Below are 24,258 nucleotides of genomic sequence, written 5' to 3'. Positions count from 1 at the left end.
ACGCAAAACTGCAGCACAAAGTTAAACTGTGGAACTCACTTCCGCTCTTGCGTTCGAATCCTGCTTGTTGGACCTACCGTATTTTTCGCTCTATAGGACGCACTTTCCCCCCTCCAAAAATTAAGGGGAAATGTGTGTGCGTCCTGACTTTAGAAAAAAAGGATTTAAGAATGAGTTCTGAGGTATAAATTTTGAGGTACATAAAGTAAAATTGGTTTCTTTTCGTCAAAAATGAATCAAATATGAAAAGGTTAACTATTGTATTTTCTGTATCCGTATAGATATAGTGAAAAGGTTAAAAATTGGGGATAAGAACTTGTTGAATTTACAATCTAAATGGGAATATAAGAAGGGGAGGTGCGGGGAAGTCAGGGAAAGATGTTAATAGAAAATAAGGATTTCAAATTGTATGTGTTTTCAATTTTTCTTTTTCTTTTTTTGGCTTTTGAAAATGGAAAACTTCTAATAATTTTTTTTTTAAAAAAAAATATGTGTGTGCGTCCTATAGAGCGAATGCAGGCTGCGCGGCTAAGCCCAAAGCCAGAACAGGGAGACGGAGCACTGCGCAGGCTATCTGCAAGCCTTGTGAGTGCAGCAGGAGTTCCCACTGTGCCCGGAAGGCTTGCAGATAGCTGCCTGAAGCCTGGAGAGTGAGAGGGGTTGGTGCACACCGATCCCTCTTGCTCTCTAGGCTTCGCTTCGCTGGAGAGGCGCTGCACAGTTTTCCCTCTCTGCGCAGCGCCCCTTCAGCGAAGCGGGAGGAGAAATGGAAGGGGCTCCATTTCTCCTCCTGCTTCGCTGAAGGGGCGCTGCGCAGAGAGGGGGAGAATTTTTTCCCCCTGTTCTCCCCCTCCTATGGTCCTATAGAGCGAAATATATGGTAGTTGGCCCTTGCAAAAGCAGGGTGCTGGACGTAGGTGGGCCGACGGCTTGATCCAGACGGGTTCGCTCTTCTGCTCTTAAGACGTGCGTCTTTCCCCTCACTGAAATTGTGCAGTTCTTTTTTTTATAAATATTTATTGGATTTTCACAAATTATAAAAACACACACAATACACAATACAAACATACACACACAAAAACAAACATGTATAATTTCGAGTCCTTTTTTTCTTAAAACTTACTTCACCGACTTCCCCGTACCTCCCCTTTCTGCATCCCAATTCCCAAATTTATTTCAGCAAATCCTCCCCCTTAATTTTGTCTAATTTTTTCCTTTCCTTTTCTTTTACTTAATCTTTTACAGCTGTAGTCCCCTGCTTTCTATAACCACGACATTTTAGCACTCATTAATTTTACAATATTTCTTAAGATAAATTTTAAATTTCTTCCAATCTTCTTCCTCCGTCTCTTTCCCCTGGTCTCGGATTCTGCCAGTCATCTCAGCCAGTCCCATATAGTCTATCACCTTCATCTGCCAGAAATTGTGCAGAGTTCTGCCTCCATTATCTCAGCATTGCTAAAGAAACGAGCATTTGTAGTGAAAGAAGAAACCATCCCCTCTGTCCGGATCTGAAGGGTTAGAACCAAAAGCAAGTCTTCCCTTTGGAGGTCAGGAGCAAAAGTCCTTGAGGAGACGGATGTCCCTGAGTTGTCCCACTTCTGTAACTGTGATAGTGAATCAGGGCCAGATTTCAGTTTGATGAGGCCCTCAGCTACTGAAGGTAATGGGGCCCTTTATATGTCCAGCTGTCCTTCGTCAACAACAAATTGTCACTGTTTTTTGTGTTGAATATATACTACAGTGATACCTCGGGTTACATACGCTTCAGGTTACAGACTCCGCTATCCCAGAAATAGTGCTTCGGGTTAAGAACTTTGCTTCAGGATGAGAACAGAAATCGTGTTCTGGTGGCACGGCGGCAGCGGAAGGCCCCATTAGCTAAAGTGGTGCTTCAGGTTAAGAACAGTTTCAGGTTAAGAACGGACCGCCGGAATGAATTAAGTACTTAACCTGAGGTGCCATTGTATATGGTAATTTATGGACCTAAAGCCTTTTGCACATAAAATATTTTATTAAAGTAATATTTATTTTATCTTATATTTAGGAAATGTACACCCAGTTTTTTTCCTTTAATTTTTTTGCCCCAGCCCCAAGAGAGTGGGGCCCTAAGCTATAGCTTGTTTTAGCTTAGGTACCGTATTTTTCGCTCTATAACACGCACCCGACCATAACACGCACATAGTTTTTAGAGGAGGAAAACAAGAAAAAAAATATTCTAAACGAAACAGTGGATGTATGATTTTTGTGGTTCATGCTGTGGCCACAGACATGTGATCTGACGGTGAGTTTGGGGTGACCCAATGCAAAAGTCCTGAGGATCCATGTGGATCCATGCTTTGTAACCACGTTTTAAGTGGGGAGGGAAGGAAAAGCACTCAAGGGACAAGGAACATGCGTGGGGTGGGTGGAGAAGGATGCTGTTAATAATGCAGAGAGGAGAAGGCTCCTCTCCTCTCCCGCTTTGCTCCTTTAAAGCAAGCAGGCTCTGCTTCTCTCCCTCCTCCCTGGAAAAACTTTGCTGCTATTTAGCCAGCTGAGTGGGGAGGAGAGAGGGACAGAGACTCTGCTTGCTTTAAAGGAGCCAACAGGACAGGAGCCGCTTACACTCGTGTAAGCGGCTCCTCTCCTCTCCCGCTTTGCTCCTTTAAAGCAAGCAGGGTCTCTGTCCCTCTCTCCTCCCCACTCAGCGGCTCTTCTCCCGCTTTGCTGTTTCAAAGAGAGCCACGGAGGAGGGAAGGAAGGGGAACCATGGATCCTCTGCTCGCGACTGCAGCAGATCCCCCCCTCCACCCGTAGGCATTCCCTCCATAACACGCACAGACATTTCCCCTTACTTTCTAGGAGGAAAAAAGTGAGTGTTATGGAGCAAAAAATACGGTATATGTGAGTCCAGCACTGTAGTGAATTTAGTCTGTAGTAATACAGACCACAAATGTTCTTGAACACACTTTGTTTTATTTTCACTTGCAATGGGAGCCTGTGTGTGTGTGTGTGTGTGTGTGTGTGTGTGTGTGTGTGTGTAGAGGGGAACCCATATCAGTAAAAGGCATGGCCAGAGATGGAAAGCAGTGGGGCCAGAGACTAGCTATGCTGTGCTGTGCCGTACATTGGGACTCTATACAGTGGTACCTCAGGTTAAGAACTTAATTCGTTCTGGAGGTCTGTTCTTAACCTGAAACTGTTCTTAACGTGAAGCACCACTTTAGCTAACGGAGCCTCCTGCTGCCGCCGCGCAATTTCTATTCTCATCCTGAAGCAAAGTTCTTAACCCGAGGTACTATTTCTGGGTTACCAGAGTCTGTAACCTGAAGCGTATGTAACCTGAAGCGTCTGTAACCCTAGGTACCACTGTATTCCCCATATTCCGTCTGTGCAAAACTCAGAAGAAGAAGAAGAGGAGGAGGAGTTTGGATTTGATATCCCGCTTTATCTCTACCCAAAGAAGTCTCAAAGCGGCTAACATTCTCCTTTCCCTTCCTCCCCCCCAACAAACACTCTGTGAGGTGAGTGGGGCTGAGAGACTTCAGAGAAGTGTGACTGGCCCAAGGTCACCCAGCAGCTGCATGTGGAGGAGCGGGGAAGCGAACCCGATTCACCAGATTACGTGACTACCGCTCTTAACCACTACACCACACTGAGGTTTGCATCTCTCCATCCTCCAAGCACAAAAGCAAGACTCATGATTATCACAGTTCAAAGACCCAATGACAGCAGCTATGAAATTTAAACATTATTTCTTGATGCAAAAAAAATTATAAGAATTCTGGATTGAGATTGAGGTTGAATCCTGACAAGACTGAAGTACTGTTTTGGGGGGACAGGGGGCGGGTGGGTGTGGGGGACTCCCTGGTCCTGAATGGGGTAACTGTGCCCCTGAAGGACCAGGTGCGCAGCCTGGGAGTCATTCTGGACTCACAGCTGTCCATGGAGGCACAGGTCAATACTGTGTCCAGGGCGGCTGTCTGCCAGCTCCATCTGATACGCAGGATGAGACCCTCCCAGCCCACAGACTGTCTCACCAGAGTGGTGCATGCTCTGGTTATCTCCCGCTTGGACTACTGCCATGCGCTCTATGTGGGGCTACCTTTGAAGGTGACCCAGAAACTGCAATTAATCCAGAATGCGGCAGCTAGACTGGTGACTGGGAGCGGCCGCCGGGACCACATAACACCGGTCCTGAGAGATCTGCACTGGCTCCCAGTACGTTTCCGAGCACAATTCAAAGTGTTGGTCCTGACCTTTAAAGCCCTAAATGGCCTCAGTCCTGTATACCTGAAGGAGCGTCTCCACCCCCATTGTTCAACCCGGACACTGAGGTCCAGCTCTGAGGGCCTTCTGGCGGTTCCCTCATTATGAGAAGTGAGGTTACAGGGAACCAGGCAGAGGGCCTTCTCGGTGGTGGCACCCACCCTGTGGAATGCCCTCCCACCAGATGTCAAAGAGATAAACAACTACCTGGCATTCAGAAGACGTCTTAAGGCAGCCCTGCTCAGGGAAGTTTTTAATGTGTGGCATTTTAGTGTATTTTTGGTCTCTGTGGAAGCCGCCCAGAGTGGCTGGGGAAACCCAGCCAGATGGGCGGGGTACAAATACTAATTAATTTATTATTATTATTATTATTATTATTATTATTATTATTATTATTATGTTCATTCACACTAGAAAACAAACGTTTTCCTTTTTGTTTGTTTTTGATGAACGAAAACACACATTTTACCTGGGCACAGGTGGAGCGTGAGCACCATCTATCGGCTGACTGGAAGACTGCCCGCCCCCTTGGAGGGCACAGGAGCCTCCGAGGGATGCCCAAAGGACCCAGGGTGGGGATCCTCAGGCCTGGCAGCCCAGCCCAAACTTCATGCAGCCTTCAGGACCCTCCCTAGGTTCTGCCAACCTGGACACCCCCTCTCCAGGCTGCGTCAATAACCAGCCAAGCCACAGTCTCTCCAAGGCCCCACCCACCCAAACTGTGCGCCAGGCTCTGTTTGGCAGACTTCAGGGCTCTTGGTTGTTGTTTGTAACACACTTCTGCAAGCTTTAAATCTCCATCTTCCAGATGTTGACAACCTAATTGGTCAGCTGGCGGCGAAGACTGCAGTGGGGAGAGTGAGTCACCTTGTGGTGGTGAGAAGCAATTGCTTCCAAGGATCTGCACGCCCCAAGAAATCTGTATAAGGCAGCAACATAGGAAAGCTTCCTTAGACTATTGGTCCTTCTTGCCCAGGGCTGCCTACACTGACTGGCAGCTCTCTAGGGGTTCAGGTAGGGTCCCCCGACCTGGAGATGCCAGAAATTGAACCTGGCATGTTCTGCTTGCAAGGCCACTGAGCTACGGGGGTCCTTTACTGTATACTCTTTTCAACAGCTGCAGGTGGCGCTGTGGGTTAAACCACAGAGCCTAGGGCTTGCTGGTTGGAAGGTTGGCGGTTCGAATCCCCGCGACGGGGTGAGCTCCCGTTGCTCGGTCCCTGCTCCTGCCAACCTAGCAGTTCAAAAGCACATCAAAGTGCAAGTAGATAAATAGGTACCGCTCTGGCGGGAAGGTAAACGGCGTTTCCGTGCGCTGCTCTGGTTCGCCAGAAGCGGCTTAGTCATGCTGGCCACATGACCCGGAAGCTGTATGCCGGCTCCCTTGGCCAATAAAGCGAGATGAGCGCCGCAACCCCAGAGTCGTCCGCGACTGGACCTAATGGTCAGGGGTCCCTTTACCGTTTCAACAGACATTGAGAACACTGATGGTGCTTTAATTTGTTTTTAATTTATTGCCAATTTGAATTTTTGGAATGCTTTAGCCGTTTTTGCTGATAAATTGTTTTCTTCCTTTTGCAAATTGCTTTGGGGGTTTCCACGCAGTGTATAGATTTGACAAGAGGAGGAAATAAAATTAAAATGAGGTGCAACCCCCCCCCTCTGCATTTAGGAATTTCACCTCCCCCTGGGAGTCCCACCTGGTGCCCACGCCAATGTTGTTACAGCACCAGGCAAAAGTCTTTAATTTTTTCCCCTTGTGCTGATCTATTTATTGCTGCGTTTTAGTTTCTGTTTTGATAGTTTCTGCTTGAAGATTTGGTGGCAAACCACCCTCATTTGTGCCTGCTCCAAGTTAGGGATTTAAGACACTAGTGCTTCTTACATGGATAAAAGGTAAAGGGACCCCTGACCATTAGGCCTAGTCGTGACCAACTCTGGGGTTGCAGCGCTCATCTCACTTTATTGGCCGAGGGAGCTGGCGTACAGCTTCCGGGTCATGTGCTAGCCTGCTCCCTAAAATATCACTGGTTTGCTCATTTCTATATCTAGGGTGCCTACATAAAATATGTATTGTATGATAAAATACATATTTTGTTATGTGCAAATGGCTTTAGATACCTATCAGGTCCATAAATCACCATATAGCATATATTCAACACAAAAAACAGCAGCAATTTGTTGTTGGCAAAGGACAGCTGGACATATAAAGGGCCCCATTACCTTCGGTAGCTGAGGGCCTCATCAAACCGAAATCCGGCCCTGCCTGTCCCTGCCACCTTTTAAGATCCTGAACTACAAGGGTGGCTCATCTGTAGTCCTCCAGATATTGTAGAGGGACTACAATTCAGCCATCTCAGGGCTCCGCTAATGCCAAATGGCAAGATTTAGAAGCCTTGTCTTTAATTATAATAATTTTATTTATATCCCGCCCATCTAGCTGGGTTTCCCCAGCCACTCTGGGCAGCTTCCAACAAAATATTAAAAATACAATAACACACCAGACATTAAAAACTTCCCTAAGCAGGGCTGCCTTCAGATGTCTTCTAAAAGTCAGATAGTTGTTTATTTCCTTGACATCTGATGGGAGGGCATTCCACAGGGAGGGCGCCACCACCGAGAAGGCCCTCTGCCTGGTTCCCTGCAACCTCACTTCTCACAGGGAGGGAACCGCCAGAAGGCCCCCGGAGGACCCCGGTGTCTGGGCAGAACGATGGGGGTGGAGACGCTCCTTCAGGTATACAGGGCCGAGGCCGTTGAGGGCTTTCAAGGTCAGCACCAACACTTTGAATTGTGCTCGGAAACATACTGGGAGCCAATGCAGATCTCTCAGGACCGGTGTTATGTGGTCCCGGTGGCCGCTCCCAGCCACCAGTCTAGCTGCCGCATTCTGGATTAGTTGTAGTTTCCGGGTCACCTTCAAAGGTAGCCCCACATAGAGCGCATGGCAGTAGTCCAAGCGGGAGATAACCAGAGCATGCACCACTCTGGCGAGACAGTCTATGGGCAGGTAGGGTCTCATCCTGCGTGCCAGATGGAGCTGGGAGACAGCTGCCCTGGACAGAGAATTGACCTGCGCCTCCATGGACAACTGTGAGTCCAAAATGACTCCCAGGCTGCGCACCTGGTCCTTCAGGGGCACAGTTACCCCATTCAGGACACCCAAGAAGATCCCACTTAGCAACCCCTGGAACCTTCAGCACACGTTCTCAGGCGGCTGGCAATGGCAGAGTCTTCTTTCTTCCTGAGGCCCAGGATAGTTGCTGCCAGACAACATGGGGCTAGATGGGACAAACAGCCTGATCACATGCAAGGCATCTTCCTGTGCTCCTTCCGGAGGTCATGCCTCTTCAGGCAGGTGGCGCAAGATCTAGAAACGTGTGCAGAGTCAAAAACAACAGAGAAGTGCAGCGCACTGCCCTTCCGGCAGGAAGGAAAGGTCTCTGCAGAAAACACAGCTGTTCTTGAAAGAAGCAGCATGACTCCTGCGATCGAAGCCTAAGGAGTGTGAAGGCAGGAGGACTGAGTATTTGAAAAAGCAAACCAACCAGAAGGGACGGCAGATGTGGCTTCAAATGGTCATTCAAACTGAATGCCATCCAGATTATTTTAGACAGCAACCAATCCTGGTCTTGATGTACTAGCTGCCAGTGAGTTTCCAATGCTGGTTTGAGTCTCTAAAGTCCTTTGTGGCTCAGGATCCCAGTACCCCAGGGATTGCCTCTCCACACAGGAACCAACCCAGATCCTGCCATTGTCATCCGAGGCCTCCACCGTGAGAGGTCTAGGTGGTGACCTGGCAAGAAGAGACCTTCTTAGTGGTGGCCCCGAGCTTATGGAATGCCTTCCGCTTGGCACCATCAATGCACAACTTAGGCACCAGGCAAAAACTATATTCATCAGGCCTTTTGGCTTTTAACTGAGGCCTTTTTGCACGGGCAGCATTTTTTTTATGCAGTTTAAAAATTTGCCTTTTAGATATTTTTATGGTGGTTTAATGTGTGTATGTAAGTCGCTTTGAGTTACCGTGGCAAAAAACCATTTTTTTTTTTTTGTTAATCAACAATGACAACAACCCACATCAGCCCAGGCCAGCAAAGCGGATGTTGAGATGCTGTTCAAATGATTTTGAGTTATCATTTTGTTGAGCATTGGGCTAGCACAACTCTTAAGAATTCCAGCATTGCAGTTTGACCACATCATCCCCTGAGCTTGCGTCCTGCCAGTTCCCATCTGTGACCATAACAAGTAACAATTTGTTTTGCTTTTTTAAGCGGTCACTTACATATTGGGCTGGGATAGTTCGGTCTGTAAAGCATGAGACTCTTAATCTCAGGGACGTCGGATCAAACCCCATGTCGGGCAAAAGATTCCTGCGAACCTTGTAGCCTCTTTCAACTCTGCAATTCTAGGATTCTACATTCTTCAAAAGAAAAAACCCAAAAAAAAAACAACAGTGGGGGGCAATGAAAGTTCTGTGCTGGCAACTTGGGAATCAATATACAAAAATCCATTCATCGTCTTCACCATCCCATTTCCCCAAACTGTTTCCTCCACATTGCCCTCCTGCCTCCTTTTGTAAGGTCACAGGCAGAGCTGGCGCAAATGTGGATTTGTCACAAAAAGTACACCCAACCCTCCGATTGGGACCTCATTTTAGGGGATGCGTATATCAGTACTATCGAGTTAGGAGAGAATAGGTGCCACAAAATCCGAAAGTGGTTGGGGGGGCGGGAGAGGGAGAGATGCAATTTATTCCAAATTTTTAAAAGCCCTACGAAGCGTCGGCAGCAGCAGCAGTGACCCACACCCCCAGTATATATATATATATATATCTCCTGGGGCAATTACCAGTCGAGGGGCCAAGGTATATACATATTTTATTTTTTAAAAAAGTTTACAGTTTCTTTAATTATACACAACTATTTTGAGAGGTTATAATTCTTAGAAGAGGCAATTGCCGTGGCGCCAGGCATGCCCACTAACATCATCACAATGCAAAGAGGATGGGGGGGGCAGGTGTATAAGAGAGGAAGCGGAAACGAAAACGGGGGGGGGGGGGACAAACCAGCCAAAAAAAAAACCCCGAAGGAGAAAAAAAGCAAGGACTCGAATGGAAGCGGCTGGAGGCCCAGCTTACCTCTTCAAGTATTCACACAATATGTACCAAACACAAGTCAGTAAAAGAAAAAGGAGAGAAGGAAAATGGCCTTTTCTCATGCGGCAAGAGACTTCTGGCTCCAAGGTGCCACAGCAACTCAGACGAACAAAAGGAAGCGAGCGAGCGAGAAAATATTATATATATATTTATATAAAACCAGCGCACGCTCAGATCACAGGAGTCGCCTTCGGACACTCCACACGTTTAACTACTTTATCTGTTCCAGATCTAGCTAGCATGGACCCTTCCCCAAGAGGATAAAAGCTTCACCCCCTCCCCTACGAACCCCCTTTTCTTTGTGGGAGTTCCCACCCGCTGCCCCAAAGGTAGGAAAATATCAACCGACCACAAAAGCCGGGGAGCTTTGGGGGTTTTCTACAAGCTGACCTAGCCAACGAAAAGCTCCAGGGCCATTTGCTTTCGCCACCAGCCGTCACCTGGGTAAAACCCTGCGCCACTCTGATCCATGCTGCTCTCTGCCTCTGTTTCCCAGGTCCCCTCTCTCTTATATAAAGCACAAGATTGTGTAGCAAGAACAACTAACAGAAGGTTGACAGGTGGACTTGGGAGACCGGCACGGCGAGCAGAGTGGGATAAAAAGTGTGCTTCGGCAGTACGTCTCTGTGGGTGATTTAAGAGGCATTTTGAGGAAGAGGAGCAGGTCAAACGCCAAGGTCGATGTGGGAGGTTTCGTCTACCGGTGCCGAAACACTCAAAAAGCACAACGGACTTTTACGGGTGGGGAGGGAGAAGGGCAACAGCCGGTGCAAGCAATTGAGATCCCATCAGAGTGTGTTCACGTTAACAAGGCAACTCACAACAAACACACACAGCTTTGCAGCTTCCCAGGGGCGGCTGCGTTGGGAGTTGGGTCTGAAGCCTGAAAGGTGGTTTTCAAAAGGAACGCTGGCACTTCGGAAGGGATGGCAAGGGAGCTGGCGACTGGAAGTGGCCTTTCCATCTGGTCTGGCTGAGAGCGGAGCACCTCTGCGAGCAAAGGGGATCTGGGCAGGCCGAAAAAAAGAGAGGGGGACAGAGGGAACTGCGCTTAGATCAGTGGTACCAGAGGAGAAGGGAGCCTGGTCTAGTTAACTCATAAAGTCGGTCCTCACAAACTCTTCTTTCCAGGTGGATCCCATTCCACTAAGGGCGTTTTGCCAGCCTTCCCTGACACCCGGAAAGTAAATGCAGAAGAAGAGATCTTTGCAACTGCAACGCACAAACAAGGGGTCCGATCAAACAGGAATTGCGAAAATGGGTCTTCTGCACCCCAGGGGCAAAGTGTGTGGATGCTGGGAGGGGGTAGAGAGGAGAGTCAGTGCTGCCTTTTCTTGGGGTGGGTGGGATTCCATTTAACACGGACCATGTCTGCATTTGGAACCGCTTCCGTGCGTTCAATTTAAAAGCCAGGACTGTTGAAATCAAGAACGGGTGTTTGCTTAGGAGAAAAGAGCTGTGTACGTCAGAGTTGTTAAAAACTGTGCACCAGGATTGAGATTCTTCCCCCCCCCCCCAAGGAAAAAGTTACCTGCGTAAAGGGAATTAGAACACTAATATTTGTATATACAATATTGAAAAAATACAATTTATTTTGTTTAAATTGGTACCACCATCACCACTGCCACCTTAGCACTCAAAATCTAGACCTAAATAGCACCTAAGAGGCCACCACACAAGCAGAGGGCATCTCTAAGGCCAACTTCGCCAACTTTGTGCCCTTCGCAGGTTGATGGGACTACAACTCCCATGAGCCTCAGCCAGCAAGCTGGCGGGGGCTGATGAGAATTGTAGTCCATCGACCTCTGGAAGGCACGAGGTTGAAGGCTGGTCTCAGGAGCTCTGCAGCAGTAACAGAGCTCTCCCCACGCTCCTCCAGAGTCAAGGAAATGGCACAGAGTTACATGTTCCATATTAATACTAACCCTCCTGCCCCCCTAAACAAGCCATACTTGCTTAAAGGAGAGAACTTCAGCTCAGCTACTATAACCACATTACTGTTTTGTTTTTTTTAATTTAGAAAGAAAGAAAGAAAGAAAATAAAAGGTTCTTGGTTGTTGTTGGTTTTTTTTCTTCATGCCCGTAATTCAACTTCTTGGTATGCTTTTGCTTTATTAAAGGAAAATGATCATGCCAAAGTTAAATTCTACTTTACATAAGATCTTTTCAAAAGGGGGGGGGGAGCAAACTGATTAGGCTTTAAGATTGTACTCTCTCGACGCGTCTTCCCCTTGCACCCCAGAACAATCCACAAAATTCTGACGGCGTTTCAGGGGAATCTGGGGAGGAAATACAACGGACTGGGGCTTGGCTTGATATTCAGAATTCTGCTCACGTCACCCGAGTTCCAATTCCGTTCACTGCCCCCACCCCACCCCACCCACAGACATTGCACCAAAACTGCCCTCCCCACATCCTGTCCAAAAAGAAAAAGAAAAAAAAAAAACTCTTTACAAATACATCAGAGGTAATGTCCAGATTGCAAAATCCACATCTTGCCGGGCGTTTTCCTTGCCGTTATCCATGTTCAAGTAACGTCAGCATCCCAGGTAGGCATTCAACATATGAGGGGGTTCTCTTACCATTCCGTTTTTGGGGGAGGGGGGACGGGGTGGAGGGGAAGAGAGAAGGAACATTTGTGTGTTCAAAAAACGCCCAAGAAATGAAAAGGGAGGAAGAATCTAATTCGGAAGAAAATCTCTGAAACCAGCATTCTTATTATCAATTCCCCTTCCAAAACAACAAAAAACCAGACCCACTTCCTAAGAGCATTATATTGGATTTTCCTAGATTGTCTGGCCTGCTTTATAGAAGGGCCACAAGTGAGCAAAGGAAGGAAGGAACTAGCAAACTTGGGAGACCACCGATGGAGTTGTGATCAGCGGCAACTTGGGTGGGGTGGGGGGCGATGAAACTGTCCATGGGCTTGCAACGCTCTTGACAAATCCGACTTGTAAGAAGACCTCTCCGGAGGAGGTCATGGGCACAGTGCTTGAAGAGACATCAATGAGTGGAATAATCACAACTGCCAGTGGTTTTAACAGCGGGGCCAAAAATGGATTGGGTGTGACGCGCTCCAGGAAAGCTAAGCCAAAGTTGGACTCTGCTTGCTTTCTGTCCCTTAAGAGTAGTAACAGCGACAGAGGCAGACGGACACTGGGGATCCAGACCAGTAAAGTTGACTTTTGACTGTCCAGTCGCAGGTTTTCAAAAGGTCCCCCGAGCAAACCGGACCAATCGCCAGTCTCTAGCGGCAGGGCAGGAAGTCCGCGCAAAATGTTCTTTAAGCCAAAGGAAGGCGCCTTTGTCAGAACCACTTCGAAGAACTCGGCGTATTCTGGCGACGGTGTTTCGTTTCTTAAAAATGCAACTCCGTTTAAAGTGTAAAGCGGCCGGGCTGAATCGAAAGGGCACCTTTCCGACTTCACTGCCTCTTGCGTTTATCCCCCAATATTTTTCTCCGACGTTCTGCAAGCGCTGCTCGGCTTTTGCATCTGAGGGTCTCCTGCCATCTTTGGAACCATTAATAATAATAATGATAATAAAAGTGGGGGGCAGGGAGGGGGGGGGAAAGGGAACATCCAGACCCTCTCCCTAGCAAAGCAGCTTTTTTGTGTTTTGTTTTTTAGGTTGACAGTTCAGTAGCCCACAAGTTGCCCTTGCTCAAATGGAATTATAAACGGACCCCTCGCATGCATCTGGGCTGCATATTGCTACCGAGTGGAATGTGGGAAATGCGCTACGATGCACTTTTGGGCTCTGAGAAATGACCAAAAGAAATCAAGATCTAAAGGGTGATATATATATATGTATATATATCTCAATGCTATTATTCATAAAAACCTTGTTTAGTAATAAAAAATTGCTTTGTTTAAATATGAATATTATAGTCTGCTTCTCAGCGCGTGGTTAGGAAGTCAGTCTCTCTGAAAAGCAGGGTGCTGCTTCTACTACAACTCCATATCCTGGGCCTCGTCCTCTGAAAAGTCAGACATGGAGCTCTCCGAAGAGCTGTCCCCAGTGCCTTCTTCCTGCTCTTTTAGCGCTTCCTCTGTTGCATATTTCTGAATGTATTCTGGATGGGGGGAAAGAGAAAGGTGGGGGGTGGGGGCAGGGGAAGAAAAAGAGGGACGATCAACATACACACTCAAGGAACACCCTGAGGTCCCTCAAAGCAACAGACCACAAACTGCTTCTCGACACCTTAATGTGCTTTTTCGACATGCCTGCACATGCCCCCCACCACCAAAATGACCCCCAGATTTCAGCAAGGACAAGCCCTTGCTCAAACATTAGTACTTGTCTGAAAAATCTTAAAAAGCAAGATTTAAGAAATAATAATAAACAACAGTCAACATTTGCACCTGTGATCATCTTACCCGTTTTTCTGTGCTTTAGTGCCTTCCGGTGTATTTATTTATTTACTGCAGTTATAACCCCACCTTCCTCTCCAAAGAGTTCCTGTAACTGGTTCTCCCCCTCCTTATTTGACCCTGGCCAGGTAGGGTTGGGGCCCAGCGGTTTTCAACCTGTGGGTCCCTAGATGTTGTTGGACTACAACTCCCAACTTCCCTGAAATCTGGCCTTGCTAGCTAGGAGTGATGGGAGTTGTAGTTCAACAACATCTGGGGAACCACAGGTTGAGAAAGGCTGGTTTAGGCTTAAGGTCCCTGCAAGTTCACCCAGCGAGCTTTGTGGCAGAGTGGGGATTTCAACCATGGTGTCTCAGGTCCTGATCTGATGCGCTAACCAGTACACAGGTCCTGATCTGATGCGCTAACCAGTACACCACCACTGGCGCAAGACAGCTGGGACTCTCACGACGTGCTCGGCTTGGGAACGCATCTCTGTGCAAAGCACAGAAAAGTCCTGAAGCTGGAGGGGGTGGGAAGAGCGAGGAAAGGCTCAGCAGAGCACACCGCAAATGAATGGAGAGGGTAGAAACCTTCAAAAGTGTAGGGAGGTGCAGAAACATGTTTCTGAATTATTTCTAAAGCACACACGTGTTCTGGGTGCTGGACGTCAAACAGGACAGAAGGCAGAGATTGCAAGCCTCAGGGGAGGGGGCTAAGACAGACCAAGAGACACAAGGACTGGGGAGAGGAGGGGGGCAGAAGAGATAGTGGAATGAGACCAGTTAGCGGGAAAACGACAGAGTCAAGACATGAGTTTTTTAAAGCCTGGTGTCTAACTATAAAAATGGGAGGATGGATTCCAGGAAGTTAGGAGCACCAATGGTGGGAGAGCAGACAGGGGAGCTCCCAGAAAATCTGTACTCTGTGTTTTGTTTTACACAGGAGAGCATTCAGAAAAGTGGCACGCACCCTCCCCCTGAGCTCTGAAGTGGTACAGTCCACCGGTTCCCTCTGCGTCAAGTAACCTAGCAGGGCTCTCTGCGTGTTCTCAATGCGCTGGGTGATGCTCAGAACTAGCTGCTGGGTGCAAATCTCCTAGGACAGCTCCATTCATCGCCTCAGACTCTCAGATATGCATTTTGGTGTGTGTCAGAACAACCCACAGCCCGTATCCCTTCTTTAAAAAAGCCATTCAGCAAAAAAGGGCTTCCAGTTTCAGGAAGCTGCAGCAATTACTATATATCCCAGGAAGGATGTGTGTTACAAAGCTCCATGTTAGGAAAAGATGCTCAGCGGCCTGTGGGTGTCGTATCTACGCAAATGAGGCCTAAATCTCACAGCCTGCCTCTCAGTGCTGGTGGGACAGCTGAGAGAGACCCGGGGGGAGGAGGAACGGCTACTCAAAATGTGGCGCAGCTGTGTCAGAATCCGTCTGAGCAGGCCTAAGTGCAATTGCCTCTCTCTAGAGAACTGGAGAAGGCAACCGTCACAGAAGTACTTGTCACTGACCATCTACTGCTGAGACCTGTTAAGAGGCAGGTTTCTTGAATTCTAGCTCCAACACATTGTGGGCTGATTCCGCTAAAGCAACGGGGCCTTGTAGTCCCTCCCCCAGGGGTACACCAGAACGACTTCTACGGCTCCGTCAGTTAAAAAGGGAAGACGAGATAAATTATGCATTTACAGAGCCTTGTCTCCCAGCGCAGAGGAGCTGCTGCAACTCAAGGCATCGGCACGGAGGCTATTTTTAAGTGCCACTGTTGCCAGAAAGCTCTTTGCATCTTGTCAGTGCCTGAGCAACTCCCAACTTGTAGCTGCCTGCCTGTCACGCAACTGGGGTGTGTGGGGAGAGGTGTGGCAGGGCATCCCAGGTCTACCAGCCGATGTCATGCATAGCAAAGCTAAAACAAGGGATATTTCATAGTGGCGGTGGTGATGGGGAGTTGATGTGGAAGTCCCAGATTGATTTTGATGTTGCATACTCAGCGGTGTAGCAGGGAAAAGGACACAGCTGTCCATTAGTTCCTTCTCTCACCAGTCTTACACACATCTCGGGCTGGGAGCAATTCTTCTCTCTCCCCTAGCTAGTGTAGTGGAAATTATAGCACCTGCTTTTGATAGTAACAGTAAAGGTAAAGGACCCCTGACAGTTAAGTCCAGTAGTGAACGACTCTGGGGTTGCAGCACTCATCTCGCTTTACTGGCTGAGGGAGCCGGCATTTGTCCGCAGACAGCGGCCAGCACGACTAAGCCGCTTCTGGCAAAACCAGAGCAGAACATGGAAACGCCGTTTACCTTCCCGGTGGAGCGGTACCTATTTATCTACTTGCACTTTGATGTGCTTTTGAACTGCTATGTTGGCAGGAGCAGGGACCGAGCAACAGGAGCTCACCCCGTCGAGGGGATTCGAACCGCCAACCTTCCGATCAGCAAGCCCAAGGCTCAGTGGTTTACACCACAGTGCCACCCGCGTCCCACAACCAACAACCTGTAAAACCCATCAAAGGGAGTGTGAAAGGATATCCTTGGAAGAATCTGCTTGTTCACACTCTATTACGAATGCGTCAAGAAGGTTTGTGCGGGAAAATCCCAGCCTTGAGCTAGCCTGAGATAAAGCGGTCTCCCTGTTATCCGCACTGAACTGAGCGTTCAGCTCAATCCAGGCCTACTCTGCCTCTGAGATTGTGACTTACCGTATTTTTCGCTCTATAAGACGCACTTTCCCCCTCCTAAAAAGCAAGGGGAAATGTGTGTGCGTCTTATGGAGCGAATGCAGGTGGGAGGCTCTGCTCAGAGCTCCCTTTAAAGAGCCGCGTGGAGCGTGTGTGTGGCTCTTGGGGGCTTTTCGCCGAGGAGGGAGAAGGACTGCCCTTCTCCCTCCTCAGGGAAAAGCCCCCAAGAGCCGCACACACGCTCCGCGTGCTCTTTAAAGGGAGCGTGGCTCTTGGGGGAGCCTTAGCTGTGCACAGCCTCTCGCGGGCAGGGGATGAAGGCTCCCCCTGCCCACGAGAGGCTGCGCGTGGCCAAGCAAGAAGCCAGGACAGCCAGCTTATGGATTGCTGTTCTGGCTTATGGGATTCAGAATTCCCCCACCCCGTTTTCCTCTTCCAAAAACTAGGTGTGTCTTATGGTCTGGTGCGTCTTATAGGGTGAAAAATTCCTACACGTGTGCAAGGCTAAGGTGAAGGAATGCCTTTCTACAAGCCCATGCAATTTATAGGCCTGTTGTTGGCATCTGTCTGTCTCGAGAGACAAGGGAGTGCGCCTCTGGGGATGAAGTCAAACCGCTGCATCAGCAGCACTGAAGTGACCTCTCCCGGGAGCAAGCCTGGGCAGCGTGTGTGGAGGTCCTGGGCTGCATAGACTCCCCAAGCCTCACTGATGTGGTCCAAAGGAAAGCAGAGGAAGACGTTTGGCTCCAGCTTGGCTGCAGGAGTTGCTGGAAGGAGGTGTGCTGAGATCTCCCCTTCTGTGGGTTCTCCAGCGGCCACTGCTATTTATTTATTGAATTGAATTTATTTATTTGCTACGACCAAATAAAGTTGCTTTAAACATCACTGTGGTGTGGTTACACAAGAAATCCACCACGCTAGACACTGGTTCACCAAACCGAAGCTTGTTGCCCTGTTTTGCTTGTTTCGTAACTGAATAAGCCTCCTTTCCCCAAAATAAGGCCTGGCGATTCCCCACCCTGCCGTTCCTTTTAAGGCTAGCTGGCCTCTCCCAAGTGAGATGGACACCTCAGTTAGACGTTGCTTCCCTTCACCTGGGAGGTTAGCAACTGGCTTGCCAAAGCCGCAGCATAAGCAAGACGGTGCCGAGTTCTTCAGACCCAAATGCTTTCCGCGACAAAGATCCAAGACAGGCTGCTAATGGTTTCTCGCGCTTCCAAAGCCCTTACCTTTAATTTTCTGTTTGTATTCTTCTGGTCGGTGAAGGTACATGGCTGCCGCGTCACCATTAAGGGGATCTATGGGGTTGGGGTACGCCAGCAACTGGGGCAGGAACGACTCAAATATATTGGTAAGATCTGAAAAAGACACAAAAAGAATTTGACATGTACAGTGGTGCCTCGCAAGACGAAAAGAATCCGTTCTGTGATTCTCTTCGTCTAGCGGTTTTTTCGTCTTGCGAAGCAAGCCCATTGACGGATTATCGGATTAGCGCTATTAGCGCTTTTAGCGGCTTATCAGATCAGCTGCTAAGCGGCTTAGAAAAAGGGGGGAGGGGGGGAAACCCGCAGGAACTCGCAAGACATTGTCGTCTTGCGAAGCAAGCCCATAGGAGATTCGTTTTGCGAAGCACCTCCAAAACGGAAAACTCTTTCGTCTAGCGAGTTTTCCGTCTTGCGAGGCATTCGTCTTGCGGGGCACCACTGTAATGTCTGAAGCTGGCCTTCAAAAGAGCCATTTGCCATTATCTCTACTACCACTACAACATCTATTCGGCGAAAGTGGTTGTGCCCCCACCTCATAGGACTTACCATTCCAGTAAGATGGAACCAGTAAGATGGCCCTGCTCACCCAGACGGCTGGCTAGCTAATCTTATCCATCGATCAATCAATCTATTATTTCCTGCCTTCCTTTCAAGGAGTTCAGTGTGGTGCATGTGCATCTCCATATTATCCTCACACAACAAACTATTATCTGACAAACTGGAACGTGTCCAGAGGAGGGCAACCAAAATGGTCAAAGGCCTGGAAACGATGCCTTATGAGGAACGGCTAAGGGAGCTGGGCATGTTTAGCCTGGAGAAGAGGAGGTTAAGGGGTGATATGATAGCCATGTTCAAATATATAAAAGGATGTCACATAGAGGAAGGTGAAAGGTTGTTTTCTGCTGCTCCAGAGAAGCGGACACGGAGCAATGGATCCAAACTACAAGAAAGAAGATTCCACCTAAACATTAGGAAGAACTTCCTGACAGTAAGAGCTGTTTGACAGTGGAATTTGCTGCCAAGGAGTGTGGTGGAGTCTCCTACTTTGGAGGTCTTTAAGCAGAGGCTTGACAACCATATGTCAGGAGTGCTCTGGTGGTGTTTCCTGCTTGGCAGGGGGTTGGACTCGATGGCCCTTGTGGTCTCTTCCAACTCTAGGATTCTATGATTCTAACCACCTTGAGAGGTAGGTTAGGCTGAGGGTTGGTGACTGGCCACCCAGCGAGCTTCAAGGCTTAGGGATTTGCTCATCCTTTGTACGTGGGGGGAGTAAATGCTCACTCTTTTAAAACTATCCTATTGCTAGAGTACCGCTTGTGAAGGTCTGCATGTCAGCTGAATTTGTTTAACACCATTTTAATGAATTTTAATGAATATGGCAACTCTGTTTTGGTACTATAGAAGTAGCTGAAGTAATCTTCGTTGTCCTTGAGAGCATTAACCCCTGGGATGCCAAATTCTAGAGTGTGCTATGTTCAAGGTGAAAGAGTTCCTAAAATGGGTGCCAGCGTTGCAAGGGGGCGGGGACTCTTGCAATCTGCACACTTCAAAGCACATGTGCAAGACTGTGCTCTCAGACAACAAGCTAAAATATGTGTGCGCGCACATCCACCCCTTGTATAGTACAAAACCACCGACGCCATGCATTTCTTGACTCACCATAGAGAGCTGTCCAAGTCTGATTAATTACATCTAGACATACAGTTCCTGACCTGAAAGAGACAAACAAGGGTTGACTTCCATTTGCAGTTAGGCAGTGCTGGTCTGGTACAGCGGCTACACGAGTTCAGATCTTCCCTTCCCTATTAACACCCAGTACGTTTCATGGAAGCGGGCAAAAAAAAAGCAGACTGGAATCTACAGGAAGACCTTTGGGAGACTGGAAAGATTTATGGCACCCAATGGTTTACCTAGTTTCCTTCCCCTAAATTAAGTTGCTGAAACACAGAAAGGGGTGTGTGTGTGTGTGTGTGTGTGTGTGTGTGAGAGAGAGAGAGAGAGAGAGAGAAGAAGAAGAAGAAGAAGAAGAAGAAGAAGAAGAAGAAGAAGAAGAAGAAGAAGAAAAGAAAAAAGAAAGATGTAGGACTTGAAATATGAGCAACAGTGTTAATTATTAAGATAAATAGGTTAAAATGGATGTATTGAATAGTTTACGTGAAATTACGCAGCATTCAAGGGTAAATATGGGAACCATGGAAGGGGAGGATGGGAAGACAACGGATAAAGTAATTTATGGTCTATGTTAAAATCTGTAAAGGTTTTTTTTGGGGGGGTGAAAAATAAGAAAGAAAGAAGGAAGGAAGGAAGGAAGGAAGGAAGGAAGGAAGGAAGATTCAGGAGTAGATTTTTTGTGTAAGAAGACAGCTCACTTCTGGTACTGAAAAAAGTCCCAGGGCTGAGAATGTGCTGTTATTGCCTCTGGCTCCAGTTGGTAGACTTTGATCCTGCAAGCTGGAAGCCTGCCCACAGGTACGCTAGAGCATTTGACCCAGTCTTAACCAAGAGGGCCCCCAAAGCCACAGTTTACATGGATTACATATAAATGCCTATCCACACAGACGGATAAATCCAGACAATATGAACTTGGGTTACCATTTTAAGCCATAGCGCTTCATCTTCCATTTAGCCCTGCAGGGCACAGGGTTTATCCAAAGCTGTGCCCGGGCTGAGTAACCTGCCTGGTGCTGGAACCCTAAATTGAGTCTCAAGAATCTTCTAAAACATTAAGGAGCTCCCCAGTAGATAACAGAAAATGGAAAGGGTTCTCTAAGGGCAGGGTGTTTGAAAACTTGCATAAGCCCCTGACTTCTTGCCTTATCCTCAACAGAGAGGGTGAATAAATTGGTCTTCACCATCTTTCCTTCTTTTTTTAAAAAAATATCTTAACTCATCACATATCCATTCTCTTCCCCTTCCTGAATTAGAAAAGAAGCTATGCACTGAGGTTAAGAGATAACCCTCCCCCCTAAATAATTTTGTTTAGTACAAAACATCTTCAATCACTTACGCTTCGTCAATATTGGGATGGAAAATTTTATTCATGAATCCTGCAATGGAGACAAACAAAGGAGATGTTAGCAACCTTCATCACCGTTATCTTTTATTTACTTAAGAAAACTTATATATGATTGTAGTGAAGCCTCTAAGTGGTTTACAAGAAATATTAAAATGATCAATAAAAAAAGTTGAAAACACTTAAAAGTAATTAAAATTAACTGTAAAAAAAGAAGAAGATCAAAATAAATCAACATCTACATTTCCGGACAGGCTTGCCTAAATGAAAGTATTTTAAGGAATGTTGTTGCGCTGAACAACTAAAAAAAATGGCATGCATGTCCCTAGTTTTGTTCTGGTAGAAAGCCACTGGTCCCTAAAGCACAGTGTGCTGCTCCGCTCCTGAATTCCGTCATTCACACATGGAAAGGAAGGGTGGCGGAATCCCAAACTACAGTTTCCCATTTGAAGTTGAGCAAAACCTACTGTCAGCCAAGCACCACCAAAGCGGATGGACGCTGGCTTTGGAGAAGTTGCCGCAGACTAGAGGCACTCAAGAAATCAGAAATCACCACGTTATGTTCACTGCATCTCATGAAGCCCATCTTAACACATCAAGCTGAGATGCAATGGTCGGGAGTTCCCAAGGCTTAATAAAAGAGACACAATTCACTGATTTGCGCTTCCCAGAACCTAAGTAGCTGACCCTGTCTGAAGACCCCAAATGGCTGCAGGCTCAGCAGCTGTGCCCATTTCCATGAAAACCATTAGGTAAAGGTAAAGGTACCTCTGACCATTAGGTCCAGTCGTGACCGACTCTGGGGTTGCGGCGCTCATCTCACTTTACTGGCTGAGAGAGCCCGGCGTACAGCTTCCACGTCATGTGGCCAGCATGACTAAGCTGCTTCTGGCGAACCAGAGCAGCACACTGAAACGCCATTTACCTTCCCACTGGAGCTGTACCTATTTATCTACTTGCACTGTGATGTGCTTTCGAACTGCTAGGTTGGCAGGAGCAGGGACCGAGCAACGGGAGCTCACCCCGTCGCGGGGATTCGAACCGCCGACCTTCTGATCGGCATGTCCTAGGCTCTGTGGTTTAACCCACAGCGCCACCTGCGTCCCTTGAAAACCATTAGCCAGTGACTGAATACAGGTGGGCCTGCTCTATGAACTTAACTCTCCTGGGCTGAATATTTACTATGGCTATGTGCTAATCTGATGCTGATTTAACGAGAAGCCGACAGGCAGGGTCAAAACATGAAAGACTCAAGACTTGTGCCACTGAAAGGTGCGTTTGTTCCTCTGTTTTTGGAAAACACACCCCTACACGTCACTTCCAAATCACAGGAGCTGCCGCCGCCAAACTCTAGAATTCCTGGCTCACAAACACAGGAAAGCACCTGGGGTTTCAGAATTCTTGTCCGCCTTGAACCCATGGCCTGAGGGTTATCAGACAGGGGCCACTGCCAAATCGACCACATTCCAGGCCATTTGGCAGGTGCACAGCTTTACGTAGCAACAGAAAGCAAAAGAGCAGGATGCAGGCATCACAGGCTAGTAACCTCCCTTTACATGGGAGGAGGAGGAGGCTGCAGCAGCCTTGTAAGAGATGTAAACATTCAAGAGTAGAGGACTTGACTGCCACATCTTCGTTCCAGTCCTCCATCCTCTTTTAGGTAAAGGTAAAGGGACGCCTGACCATTAGGTCCAGTCGTGGCCGACTCTGGGGCTGCAGCGCTCATCTCACTTTATTGGCCGAGGGAGCCGGCATACAGCTTCCGGGTCATGTGGCCAGCAGGACTAAGCCGCTTCTGGCGAACCAGAGCAGCGTACAGAAACGCCGTTTACTTTCCCGCCGGAGCGGTACCTATTTATCTACTTGCACTTTGATGTGCTTTCGAACTGCTAGGTTGGCAGGAGCAGGGACTGAGCAACAGGAGCTCACCCCGTCACGGGGATTCGAACCGCCAACCTTCCAATCAGCAAGTCCTAGGCTCTGTAGTTTAACCCACAGCGCCACCCGCATCCTCTTCTACCGACTTCCAATTAAGCTCGGCCTGCAACTGGTTCACCCCTTGGGCTCTGTCCAACTTGAGTCGCTATTTAGGTGAAATGTGCACACAAGCTCCCTGAACCTTTGCTTCGTCCCCTAGGATCCAGTGCCAAGTGAATACTGCTTGAAGGCCTTGCCATTGGGACTTCCCGGCCTGACCCGCAACTGCCATGGCACGGGGGGGGGGGCAAGAGTCCAGCTCACTGGGTGAGCCAGAGGCACCTGCTATACACCTCTTGGGAGCTGAAGGTCAAGTTCTTCCCTGCACTGGGTTTTTTGTTTTGGTTTCACGTCCCCTCAATCCCCATCCAGAACAGAATTCGCGAGCAATGGAACAGGGTGAAGGGCATACACCCTCCCGTGGAATCGTGTCGGCATTTTGCCTTGTGCTTTTGACAAGCAGGAAGACACTTTTCGGGAGTGCTGGACATGTTCTTGCCAGCTCATTCCAAAATCACAGCAAGCACGGCCGTTGATGTTCCAACAGCCTCATCAGATGATCAGGAGGACTGGCTGGCTGCCCTGTGACCTGCTACGAGCGTCCAAGCAGCTCTGCTTGCACATATTATTATATTATCTTCTCCTCCCTCCACCCCAAACAGTGGTTCTGTCTCCCCACCCTACCCCCACGGATGTTGAGAGATTTCTCACAGGTGGAAGACTACCTGGGCAGAAATCTAGCATGCCCCTTCCACAGCAAGGCACATCCAGTTTCCAATTCACCAGCTTCCGGCAGCAAGGCAAGATCCTGCCTCTAGTTAAAGGAAGCTAACAGCCTTGCAAGGGACGAGGGTGGCGCTGTGGTCTAAACCACAGAGCCCAAGGCTTGCCGATCAGAAGGTCAGTGGTTTGAATCCCCGCAACGGGATGAGTTCCCGTTGCTCAGTCCCAGCTCCTGCCCACCTAGCAGTTCGAAAGCACATCAAGTGCAAGTAGATAAATAGGTACCACTCCGGCAGGAAGGCAAACGGCGTTTCCATGTGCTGCTCTGGTTCGCCAGAAGCAGCTTAAGTCATGCTGGCCACATGACCTGGAAGCTGTACACTGACTCCACTGGCCAGTAAAGCGAGATGAGCGCCACAACCCCAGAGTCATCCGCAACTGGACCTAATGGTCAGGGGTATCTTTACCTTTACCTTTAACAGCCTTGCAAAACTTAACCCATCCACCAACAGGCTTCTCATATTCCAAACTTGGATCAAGAGGATGAGACAGCCTCAGCAGGAACACTGGAGAAGCAAATTCGGTGGAAAGGTAGCCATTTTTTAATTTTTTTACCGTATAACAATAACGACTGAAACTCTTGAACTGGCACAACAGGGTACAATTGCCAGGTTGGAGGCGAGGGTGTGCTCAGGGCTTCAGGATCAGGCCCGCCTCCTTCTAGCCCTGGACTGGGCTCTTTTACTTCCTGCCCTACAAGCAACAAGGGCTGGCATCCAGCCCTATGGGGAAAAGCTCTACAGCACTACAGAGGTCAGCCAAAACCTTCCCACTGCCACTGTTG

At 48.2% G+C, this 24,258-nt stretch overlaps 1 protein-coding gene across 1 annotated transcript in view; it reads right to left on the bottom strand.

Annotated features, from left to right (window-relative positions):
• Nucleotides 1–9,114: 9,114 nt before the first annotated feature.
• Nucleotides 9,115–24,258, bottom strand: part of UBE2H (ubiquitin conjugating enzyme E2 H) — a 64,062-nt gene continuing 48,918 nt past the window's right edge. The window contains exons 4-7 of the mRNA XM_082239321.1: nt 20,709–20,748; nt 19,361–19,413; nt 17,666–17,794; nt 9,115–13,484 (exon numbers count right to left, since the gene is read on the bottom strand). Coding sequence (XP_082095447.1) covers nt 13,360–13,484; nt 17,666–17,794; nt 19,361–19,413; nt 20,709–20,748 — 347 coding nt within the window. The 3' untranslated portion in view covers nt 9,115–13,359. The remainder of the gene's footprint in view (nt 13,485–17,665; nt 17,795–19,360; nt 19,414–20,708; nt 20,749–24,258) is intronic.

This window comes from Podarcis vaucheri, assembly GCF_965113315.1.
Source record: "Podarcis vaucheri genome assembly, chromosome: 10".
NCBI lineage: Eukaryota > Metazoa > Chordata > Lepidosauria > Squamata > Lacertidae > Podarcis > Podarcis vaucheri.
This window is presented reverse-complemented; position numbering and strand designations above follow the sequence as displayed.